Source organism: Dreissena polymorpha, chromosome 3 (genome assembly GCF_020536995.1).
Source record: "Dreissena polymorpha isolate Duluth1 chromosome 3, UMN_Dpol_1.0, whole genome shotgun sequence".
Classification (NCBI taxonomy): Eukaryota; Metazoa; Mollusca; class Bivalvia; order Myida; family Dreissenidae; genus Dreissena; species Dreissena polymorpha.
Window position 1 is genome coordinate 80,905,722 of NC_068357.1, and position 12,236 is coordinate 80,917,957.

Sequence of the window (12,236 nt, forward strand, 5' to 3'; positions counted from 1 at the left end):
CTTGCTTAATTACATTTAAACCTTATCTCAGTAAAATCATATTGAGCTGACTTAGAGAAACATCAGCATCAACAAAAAGTTATTTAAGGGGCCTTTTCACGTTTTGGTAAATTGACAACATTTAAAAAAAATCAGATTCGCAAATGTTCGTTGTAGTTAGGGTATTTTTAGGAAACAGTAATACTGAACAGTTACCGTGCTCCAAAATATCCATTATATGCATCTCTTGACAATTAAAAAACCCTAAAAATTATAAGGCGTTGCAACGCGAAACGATTAAATAAATTGGAGAGATCTCTTGTTGTCGTTATATTTTGTGATAATACGAAGAATGCTTGTATGCAGTATACAATACATCACTGATTGTATAAGCACGGATGGCCGAGTGGTCTAGGTGATAGACTTTTGCTTCAGGGGTCAGTGGTTTGAGCCTAGTCGAGGGTAACTTTTTTTCTTTCTATAATTTTATATTTTTTTATTGAGTTTTTAAGATCTAATGTTTACATTTATCAATATAAAGCAGTTAATGACAAACTTCAATAAATGGCAAAATCTGTTAAAAGGCCCCTTTAACTAAAATATCAATTGTTGTAATTTAAGTGTTGCATACTAATACAGCGAATTCCGCCTTTCTGATTCACTAAATAGAGTGTTTATTATCTGGTATAAAGTGTCGAGTACTCAGGAATAGACGTGCCGTTTTCATTGAGATGATCGGTAAACGAAGTGTCCATGAAAATTTGGCATCCGCCTCTTTAAACATTTGGATTTCCTCATATACGTTAGTAGACTAAAATGTTACATGTTGTAACATTAATGGACATATTGATCTTTTATTTGGAATAGTTGACACGTTCTAGATGGATTTCCAAGTATTTTTATTTTGTTAAAATACGTACTGATCATCTAATTCATGATGATTATCGATGGAATTTTATCATTTTTTGTATAAAATCAACCGTTTTTCCACGAATTTCTTTCTTCGAAATTTGAAGTACTATACCATTAATCGACCAAACAACGTTTCGTGACTGAAAACCAAATGAACAGAAAATAGATGCAAAAAAAACCTAAAGAAATTGCCCCTCGCGCGTGGCTTTTGTTGTTCTCTGTTATCGGAGTGCCATCTGTTATCAAAGTATCCGCATACCAGGCGTGGTATAATGAATAGTTACAAACAAAACATGAATAAAAAGATATAACTTTTACCTTAGCCTTCGAATTAAAAAAAAAAGTGTTGAGTCTTGTAAAAAGTAATAATGTTATGCTTATTCAAACAAGCGCATAAATAAACGTCTAGCCAATCAGAAATAACACGTACATCCGGGAATTTACTTGCTCGCAAAATACGAAGCTTCCTTGATACATATTTATGATTTTCCAATTGATATATGATGGTTTGCAATATTTCACCACTTCTTGTTTTATGTATTAGTACATATTCTTAAAAAAACACCTTTTTGGAAGCCTTTTAGATTTTCATTGAGTCCATGTTCTTTTAACATTTACTTCAGCAGGAACTGCCCTGTATCTTGCCAATAGACTTTAAACGCCGTTGGCGCTCTCGTTTAAAAGGAGACCAAGTCCGAGATTTAAAATATCAATTACATGGCAAAATTATTCAGATGCGATTATGTGTCTTGCAGAAAAAAGAAAAGCTATCTTACAGGTAGTTTTTTTTCGCATTATACATTATAAAAAAAGTTAGGGTAAAAACACATGTCTGACAAAATTCGATTGAATTTTATAGAGGATTTATGCATTATTTTTGCAGTCCAGGCTCTGAGATGATGGGGAGTGAACGTGGTTCAAATCCAGGTGTTAAAACAACCGAGGTATTGCGAAACTTTCATAGTATTGTAGAAAACGACGTTTTATCAGCTATGACATAAACTATTAAAATGGTGTAATTCATATATCGAACGATCTAAAAGAATTCCATTATTTAAAATTGTTGATAAAACTATCCTTTTTTTAAAAAAAAAAAGCAATGTTACAATGTGTGATTACCAATTGGTTCAAAATATAATTGTGCATACTTGCTCAAGATACGTGTATACATTATTGTAAGGCAGGATTATTTACCATGCATATGTAACAGCACACGGTACGGATTCGTCGGACTAAGTGAACTTTACTCCTTTAACTCGCTCCATAGATTTCGCAATCGTACTATACTCATAGGCCATAAAATGTTTATAAAGAGAAACTTTGTCTATATTGGTCATTTGTCCAGCAATTATTTAGATGAATTAGCTCAATTGTTTATGTTTTTATAAGCATTACATGACTTCGACAGACTTTTGTTACAAATATATAAAATATATCGCGAATAACTTCAAATTCAGACTAAACGGTTCCAATCTTTTATCTTATAAATAACCTGTATATATCACTAAGGTGATTGTCTGCTGAAAATAGAGAAACATGGACCATAATTTAAAGTCGACATGAAATTTCATGTTCAATTTGTTCTTTATAACTGGCAATAATTCATTTGCTTGTGTATACAGATATACAGACAGATAATAAAATATATTTGAAAATATAAAACCCAATAATTTCTTTCCAGACTGAAAAACTAAAACAATTCAATGCAAACCTTATTATATCCGTCATTGGAAATATACAGAAAGGGGAGGAACAAAATGACGCCCGTCAACTTGTGCTTAGGTCACTGGCAGAAATTGCAGATAGCAGGGGTAACTAAAGAAATCTTAGGCATAATTGCATAAGAATCCGACAATGCAATTGTTTGTATTGTATAACATAACTTGAAATTTAGATAACTTTTATAAGACCTCATGTTCACCAGTCTGGCTATTACTTATTAAAGGTTTGATATTCATTTAGGCACGTGGATTATCAGTTTTGGTACGAAAGAGGAGGCCATTCAGTTTCTTGAGTTGAAGCAGAGCAGTTACAATGTCAACGAGAAATCAATCGAATATCATAAAACGACGTTTGGTGAAGGCATTCTGGCACTGGTAGGAACTTTAACATGTTTTCTTTATTAGCATTAATCTTGAGTTATGACAAATGAAATTAAAATTTAAAAGAAAATAGCACAATGAAATGTAAAATGGTTTACTGACACATTTTCGCAATATTGTTGTTATATGTGAATTAGGCGACGAGATGACGGTTCGGATAGCTGGCATAGAATTACAATGCATTACGATGGATCATATATATATATATATATATTTTTTTTTTTTTTTTTTATATACTAATTATATATTGTTCTCAAAAATGCCTTAAATGTTTTTCATTCAAAAACATTGTGCTGTAATATTTATATATATATATATATATATATATATATATATATATATATATATATATATAATTATTATATATATACGCGTGTTGAAAGAGTATTACACAATTATAGAGGTATTTTTTATATGTATCATTACTATTGATAAGTTTGTAAATTGAGATCCTTCCCCATGTGGATTCAGTAAATTTGCGAACATTTATTATTTTGTAACAGGATCAAGACGTCAACAATAATATACACGCAGCAAAACAAAAATATCTGCTATTGACTGACAAGACAGATCTTGAATGCTATAAAGACTCTTGTAGCATGTCAAAAGGTAAGAGTTTTAAAGATGCGATCCTTAACAAACGCATTTACATGAAACATAACACACAACAACAAAAATGCAAAATGCTTCTTAATAGTTCACCTTCAAATGTTAGAAAAAAAAACAACATCGTTTGGTTTGAGACAACTCCTCAGTATTTATATATCTAAGTAAACAATAAGAAATACATAATTTCATTCGGAGTTGTACAATTGCATTGCAGATGAAAAATCGGTTGTCATTGTTGTCGGAGATGACTTGCCGGTATTAGAGAAGGCTCACTACGCCGCCACGCACGGTATCCCTGTAGTTGTCGTTAAAGGATCAGGATCTGTAGCTGATTTTATTGCAGCAGGCCACAACCAGTATCCTTTGACCGACCCGTATGTGTATGCAAAGTCTTAAATACATTCGGAATATTTCGGCAGTTAATTATTTCTAGAATATTCTAAGTCGATTTTGTTCTGACGTATCACACGAGAGGCTCTGCCTTTCGTGTGATTCGAAGAAGCGCAAGCCACACGACTGTACATTTGGAGCAGTTGAATAGCGTAATATTCATTTGATTTTTAACTAGCATAATATTCCTTTAATTATACACCACAGAGCACTCAAACTATACATATAGGATCTTGCACGAGTGGTCGTTTTGTATTGAATTTATTAAACAAGTCATCTAAATAAAGATAACAACGAGGCTTGCCGAGTTTTTATCTTTATTTAGATGACGAGTTTAATAAATTCAATCCAAAATGACCACGAATCTAAGATTCTTTTTATAATATGACCAACACATTTTCTGTTTATTTTGATATGCTCTATTCTCCGTTTATTCACATTGTAAAAGAGTTTAACTGAAGAAATTCGCTGGAATAATGACGTCTTTGGTAAAGAAATGACGTCATTTCACAGTTATATAACTAGTGTAATAACACCCGTGTAATAAACAAAATTGTGCATTACGTTTTTTGATTGCTGAAGCGTTGGTCATGTTATACATTTACCTTATTTTATTTTAAGGGGTCATGTACAAAGATTGGAGAATTTTGGAATTTTGTCATCATATGTAGCTCTTTATCATAACGACAAAAAATGAATTTCAGAACGAAAACAAAACCAGGCCACAACAATGTCCTCTGGATTAAAAGACTTATGTCGAAAACATTCGGTCATCCAGACTGTCAATTTCAGAAAACTATTCTAGATTTAAGTTATCGACGTGTTGTAACCAAATTTATCGAAAGCACCATCATCATTACTCAATCGTTTTGCGTTTGTAACATGTTTATAATAATTAAATACTAGTAAGTTTAAAATGATGATAATTCAGAATGTATTTAAAGAATGAGTCTACGACATTCATTCGCACATATTCCTTTTAATCTGCCCCCAGAGAAATAGTTATATAGATGATTCTATGAAATTATAAACTGTATGTAATTGAATAAATATACAGTGAATTAAATTAGGAATCATTTTTTATTAAAAATGTGTACAAATCGTACCAAATTGTCAATTCACTATATATAACTTTTAAAATACACCATATGTGTTGTGTTGACATTTGATAATCTGAAATAACGATCAAAATTTGTTTTGAAAGTTTGGTAGAGAACGTGCTATCTACAGATGAAGCAATGGTCATAACAAAAGACAAGACGAAACTCGACAGATGCGTTCAACTGCGCACAGAAATTCTCGAAGAAAAAGAATATGTAAAAAAAGTTAAAATTTATATAGAAGTAGTAGTAGTAGTAGTAGTAGTAGTAGTAGTAGTAGTAGTAGTAGTAGTAGTAGTAGTAGTAGAAGTAGTAATAGTAGTGGTAGTAGTAGCAGTAGTAGTAGTAGTTGTTGTTGTCGTAGTAGTAGTAGTAGTAGTAGTAGTAGTAGTAGTAGTAGTAGTAGTAGTAGTAGTAGTAGTAGTAGTAGTAGTTGTAGTTGTTGTTGTTGTTGTTGTAGTAGTAGTAGTAGCAGCAGTAGTAGTAGTAGTAGTAGTAGTAGTTGTAGTAGTAGTAGTAGTAGTAGTAGTTGTAGTAATAGTAATAGTAGTAGTAGTAGTAGTAGTAGTGGTAGTAGTAGTAGTAGTAGTAGTAGTAGTAGTTGTTGTTGTTGTAGTAGTAGTATTAGTAGTATTAGTAGTAATAGTAGTAGTAGTAATAGTAGTAGTAGTAGTAGTAGTAGTAATAGTAGTAGTAGTAGTAGTAGTAGTAGTAGTAGTAGTAGTAGTAGTAGTAGTAGTAGTAGTAGTAGTAGTAGTAGTAGTAGTAGTAGAAGTTGTAGTAGTCGTAGTAGTAGTAGTAGTAGTAGTTGTAGTCGTAGTAGTAGTAGTAGTCGTCGTAGTAGTAGTTATAGTAGTAGTAGGAGGAGGAGTAGGAGTAGGCGTAGGAGTAGTAGAAGTAGTAGTAGTAGTAGTAGTAGAAGTAGTAGTAGTAGTAGTAGTAGAAGTAGTAGTAGTAGTAGCAGTAGTAGTAGTAGTAGTAGTAGTAGTAGTAGTAGTAGTAGTAGTAGTAGTAGTAGTAGTAGTAGTAGTAGTTGTAGTAGTAGTGGTAGTGGTAGTAGTAGTGGTAGTGGTAGTCGTAGTGGTAGTAGTAGTAGTAGTTAGTAGTAGTAGTAGTAGTAGTAGTAGTAGTAGTAGTAGTGGTAGTGGTAGTGTAGTGGTAGTGGTAGTAGTAATACTAGTAGTAGTAGTCGTAGTAGTAGTAGTAGTAGTAGTAGTAGTAGTAGTAGTAGTAGTAGTAGTAGTAGTAGTGTTAGAAATAGTCGTATAATTTTTGGTAGTAGTAGTAGAATTTGAAGTAGTAGTGGTATAAGTAGAATTGGTAGTAATAGTGGTAGTAGCAGTTATAGTGGTCGTTGTAATATTAGTTGTAATAGCAGTTATGTTATAGAAGAAGTAGTAATACTTCAGGTTTTTGTTGTGTTGTTGTTGTTGATGTGTTGGTGGTTGTCGTTGTTGTGTCATAAACAACTTCCATTATTGATACAGGTTAACATTTACAAGAACGATGACGGGACTGAAATACAGGATGTCATTCTTTTAGCCTTAAAGAAAGGTATCGTCTTCTTTTTAGCAAAGGTTACAGACGTCACATTCTGGCAGCTTATAGATTTAACAACTGAGTGTATGCTCGAAAATTTTAACAAATAGTGTATATTTTGATTTTACATAAATAAATAATATAATGATTTATATCTTTTTACTTAAATGTTCGCGTTACCACCTTCTTTTTCTACCTGAACTACTATAATATGTTTGTGTATTTTTTAATGTTTAATAGCACATCCTGTATATCCGAAATTGCTACTATCTCTTGCTTGGAGGTGGAACAAAATTGATTTCGCTCGCAAAGGGATACTGTTTCAAAAAACGACTGCTGAGAACGAAACCACATCTGTAACCAAAGTAAGCGATTTTAATATTTCATTGATAGAAATTCAAGAAAGGGTATTACCATTTGGATCATTTTATAAAGAATTATATACAAGAAGGCTATAACAAAAATTGAGCAAAAGTATTAAAGATTTATTGCAGGTCCCTTCGAACAAAAACTCTATTTGAAACACAAAAGTTCATATATGTTTCCATATAATTATGAACTTGTTTGCGTAAAAAACAACACATAAACGAAATATAATCGGTTATGAGGTTGTAACCCCCATGATATGTGTTATTTCTCCATTTTACAGACGCGAGTAAACAATTCAATTTTAAATTTAATGCACAGATACATATGAATATCTAACGCTATGCATGAAACATACATTATAATGCTTCCCTCATAACTGCAATGTCCGGTATGGTATATCCATGGCCCCATCAGTACGTACTATCATCAAACAATACCTTTGTAAAATATATGTTAGATGACATGCATAGGCTAAATTGTGTAAGTACTGTTTATCTAAAACATATTTTTTTTAACATACAACGCAATCAATAAAAATATGTAAATCAATGTCATGAAGTTAATAACAAAAAGACAGACTGCATATAAATAAAACCAAATATTTAATTGGACGCATACTTTGTGTTAACTATCAAGAATGCGGTATAAACAAAGGCACAACGCTTTTTTACAACAGCTAGTATAGTATTGTACATAATTTGGATTCAGAAAAAAAACGAATTGTCTTCTAAACGAGAATAGATATTGCATTTCATTTGCCTAACTGGTGTTAGACAGGGATTAAACAGTCTGCTACTGTATGTTATCTGTGTGAAAATGATCGTAACAGCTAAATATGTAAGCTAATAAAATAACAATTACAAGAATTTTAGTTGATCGTTACCTATGTTTCTATAAAAAAAGTGCTCTACTCGAATAAACCAAACGACCTTTCAAATTTTGATAAAACTATAGGTTAGTTAGCGTTAAGAAATACTGTATCGCAACCGACATGTTGAAAAAGCCAGGCAACATAAACACCAAGTGTGCTTGACCATTTGCTTAATAAGAATTATCAAATTTGTGTTCTGATATATTCCGAAAAGCTTTATCATTCGTCAATTAATATACAAATAAATCTTATTAAATGTATTACTGTTTGTTTGTACCAATTTAAAAGAGTACTTAAACATGTAATAACAACTGGTATTTTACTATTTATGCACCCGAGGTCTGAAATCGTTATGACTAGTTCTTTTAACACCGAGCATACTTTTAAAATTGAACATCTACGCGATCTATAGCATCACCTTAGGCAAGCCCCAAAACTTCGCTGACATGATCAATAATATTCAGTATATATAAAATAATATTACATTTAAGATTTTCTCAGTTGTTTCTACTTTTTTAATTTTTATTTTCTTTGAAATTCAGTAATAATGTCTTTTCATCGTTCATCATAGTATTCCATTCACGTCATTAATTCAAAACTCATTTGGCCAAAGTATTTGACAATACAAGTGAACAACAATAGCCCACTAGACAGTTAACAACATTTCCGATCCTAAAAACAACATTAAAATAAATATGTTTTGACCGGCACAAGGAATGCAAGTAAATACGTTACACCATTGAAAACCACCCCCTCGACCAATTTAAGTCAATTTGGTGTTATCTCTTTTGGGTTAAGTGATCATTTTATTAATTTTTGTACAAGAAAGATTTCCAAACAGACTTTTAATAGACATCAGTTTTCTAAAGTTAGATGTACTGAAAATTATACTACTGAATTATTTATTGAAAAACTACAAAATGCTGATTGGAGTATATGTTTCAATGCCGAAAATGTTAACAATGCAAGGATAGCGTGTAAAGATATTTTCATGTCAGTTTTGAATTCAGTTGCACCTGTTAAAGAAGTTAGACTCAAACAAAGGACATAACCTTGGATGTCAGCTGCGATTTTACATATGATAAAAGTTAGAGACTCATACTTGTATAAGTTTAGAAAATAAAATTACCATGATGACTACTCTATGTATTGTAGATATAGAAATAATGTACAAAGAAAAGTTAATACTGCAAAATCAACTTATTTTTCTGATCAAATTGCTGAAAACAGGGATAAGCCCAAAAGCCTATGGCAGCAACTGAAACAACTTGGCTATAAATCTGGTAAAGCTGGAAATGATACAATTGTTTTAAATATTGAAGGTGAACACTGCCTCAATCCTAAAAAGTTAACCTCTCATTTTAACAATTTCTTTATTACAGTTGCATCAAAGCTTGTTGAAAAGTTACCTACCCCTACTAAATTGTTTGATTAAGACTCTCATGCTTTGTTAGATTTTTACATAAATAGAAATGTTAGTTATAGCAAATTTGCCTTAAAACATGTTTCTGAGTCTTTTATTTTCAAAGAACTAAAACAAACTTAAAACTTCTGAAAGCACTGGTCTAGATGAACTTCCTGTCAGATTTGTAAAGGATTCTGCTTGTTTTATGAAAATACCTGTAACTTTTATTGTAAATATGTCTATTTCTGAAAAATGTGTACCTGATAATATGAAGGAAGCAAGAGTGAAACCTTTGTATAAGAAAGATAGCAATCTTGATGTTGGAAACTATAGACCAGTTAGCATTTTAAGCATTTTCTCAAAAAAATTGGAAAAAGCTATATATACACAGCTTGAGAAGTATTTAGTAGATAAGAATTTATTATACGAATTACAGTCAGGTTTTAGAAATTCACATTCTACAGACAGATACATGCCTTGTGCATTTAATGGACCACATTAGAAATGATAACGCTAAAGAAATTTAAACAGGAACGGTTATGTTAGACCTAAAGAAAGCGTTCGAAACAGTAGACCACAACATTTTATGTGGCAAATTAAAGATAATGGGTATTGACAATACAGATTGGTGTATGTCTTATTTATCCGGAAGAAAGCAAAATGTATGTGTAAACAATGTATTTTCTGAATTCGAACCTGTTACTTGTTGTGTACCCCAAGGTGATATTCTTGGACCTCTTCTATTTTTATGTTATGTCAATGATATGATTATTAGTATTGACCCTGATTGTAAATTGATCTTATATGCTGATGATAGTGCTAGCTTGTATGCTCATAAAGACCCAAGTGTTATCTCTGAAAAATAAGCAGTGTCATGGATTCTTGTTCAGACTGGTTAGTAGACATTAACTTATCCATATATTAAGGGAAAACTGAATTTATTGTATATGGAACAAAGAGAAAGTTAAAACAACTGAAAGATTTTTAAATTGAATGTAAGGGGAATACAATTGAACCGACAACTGCTCTAAAATACCTGGGTGTTAGTATTGATTACACATTATCTGGTGAAAATACTGTAAACAACATTGTTAGTAAAGTTAACTCTCGTCTTAAATTAATGTATAGAAATGAAAGTTTTTAGATACAAGACCTAGAAAAGACTTATGTTCTGCCTTGATTCAGTGTCACATCGATTATGCTTGTTCCTCTTGGTATCCAAGTTTACATACATTTTTTGTAAATGTATAAAAGACAAATTACAGATATGTCAAAATAAAATTGTTAGATTTATTTATGGAATTAGTCCTAAAGATAAAGATTAATCAATGTCACCTGTCAGATATGTCATTGCTAAATATTAAAAATTGAAAAAAGCAATTAAGACTAAACCATGTATTTGAAATTGTTAAAGACAAGTGTCCATCATACTTGAAAGAAATTGTTATCTATGTTAAAGATACTCATTCATATAACAAGGGCAAATACATACAATTTTAGAGTGCCCAAATGCTATGGTAAAGGAAATGTTACCTTTTACTACAGTGCAATCAGTGATTGGAATCCTTTGCCAGATACAATAAAGAAAATTGATAATAAACATAAGTTCAAATTAGCTGTTAACAACCATATATTGTGCTTAGCTAAAACACCTCAATTGTAACAATTAGAATATGTGTGATCTAGTCATCATGGCAAATATATTATAGACACATGATTGTAACAACTTACATGTATAATCAATAATTATCAGGGACTTATTGTTCATTTTGTGTCACTTTCATGTAGGACTATATTATAGTAAGTATTACCTAAACAGAACCCCATCGGAAATAAGCTTTCGGGCTTTCATAGGCAATCCTAGGTTTTTACACTATATTATCCAAGTTATTTCATTTTACATACTTAGTTTCCCAAAGTTGTGAACTTGTTTCTATAATATATCCTATAACTGTATATGATGAAAGTATGTGACAGTAAATATATGTAACATACATGTGTTACTGTGATATTTAAGTAATATATTAAACAACTGTGATATTTAAACAATATACTAAATACCATAGAGTAACATTTAGCAATATTTTAAGAGTGAGGTAGTTGCTGATCTGTTCCCTTCAAAACTAGTCTGGGTTGATAAGCTTTATTAAGACCTTTTATTTTGTCGCACTTTTGTGTTGTTTTTTTATGTCGTATCTTAATTCATATTATTTTAACGGCAGTTTATAGACCATATGTATGGTTAAGCAGCAATCCCACAAATACTTTTAGTAATAATTGTTATACTTTTAGAAATAATTGTTATGTAAATTTGATTTATAACTTGTATATTATGTGTTTTGAACCTGAATAAAAATCAATCAAACAATCAATTCAGTTCAAAACTGCTACGATTAGCGAAACACTAACAAACTAACAAACATCTCATTTGCCATCACATATTTTTGTAGGCTGCACTTTGTTCTACCCTATTTGCAACATTGGCAAATGATCAAGCGGATTTCGTCGAACTGCTGCTTCGAAAAGAATTGAAAGTAGACGTCACAACGTTAATCAACGTCTGTACCTTGCAGAAATTATATAGCAATGTAAGTCGACGTGAGTCTTCAGCGGAACTTTTTACACAAAGTAGAAAAGATGGATTGAATTTTCTCGACAAATATATTGTCAATAGTGTGAATGTTCATATGAATAACTTTAAACATTAAGTCATGATGTAAACGTACTAATGTTTTCTTACCAAAGGTGCTGGATCACAATACCATGAACGATTCAATGAAACTGTTTATGAAAAATCAACTGTCATCGATGCATGGACCAGTACTAGCACATGTACGTATGTTTAACGCACAATATCTATGACATTGGCTGAGAGTGATGAATAGATGGATGACTGAAACAAAACAGGGTTTCTATTCAGCGCATAATCATTTCAAATCATATTTAGACATATTGTGATC

The 12,236-nt window shown here is 31.4% G+C and overlaps 1 protein-coding gene across 7 annotated transcripts in view; it reads left to right on the forward strand.

Moving 5' to 3' along the window:
- The window catches only part of LOC127874937 (transient receptor potential cation channel subfamily M member-like 2), a 32,665-nt gene that overhangs the window by 4,174 nt on the left and 16,255 nt on the right, over positions 1 to 12,236 (forward strand). For 6 of the 7 annotated variants that reach the window (XM_052419633.1, XM_052419631.1, XM_052419634.1 and 3 more), the window contains 10 exons: positions 1,775 to 1,835; positions 2,573 to 2,702; positions 2,854 to 2,987; positions 3,497 to 3,602; positions 3,817 to 3,982; positions 5,197 to 5,308; positions 6,580 to 6,646; positions 6,872 to 6,996; positions 11,727 to 11,864; positions 12,022 to 12,108. In XM_052419633.1, the coding sequence (XP_052275593.1) occupies positions 1,788 to 1,835; positions 2,573 to 2,702; positions 2,854 to 2,987; positions 3,497 to 3,602; positions 3,817 to 3,982; positions 5,197 to 5,308; positions 6,580 to 6,646; positions 6,872 to 6,996; positions 11,727 to 11,864; positions 12,022 to 12,108 (1,113 nt within the window). In that variant the 5' untranslated portion in view covers positions 1,775 to 1,787. The remainder of the gene's footprint in view (positions 1 to 1,774; positions 1,836 to 2,572; positions 2,703 to 2,853; positions 2,988 to 3,496; positions 3,603 to 3,816; positions 3,983 to 5,196; positions 5,309 to 6,579; positions 6,647 to 6,871; positions 6,997 to 11,726; positions 11,865 to 12,021; positions 12,109 to 12,236) is intronic. The other variant, XM_052419635.1, reaches the window with a different exon arrangement.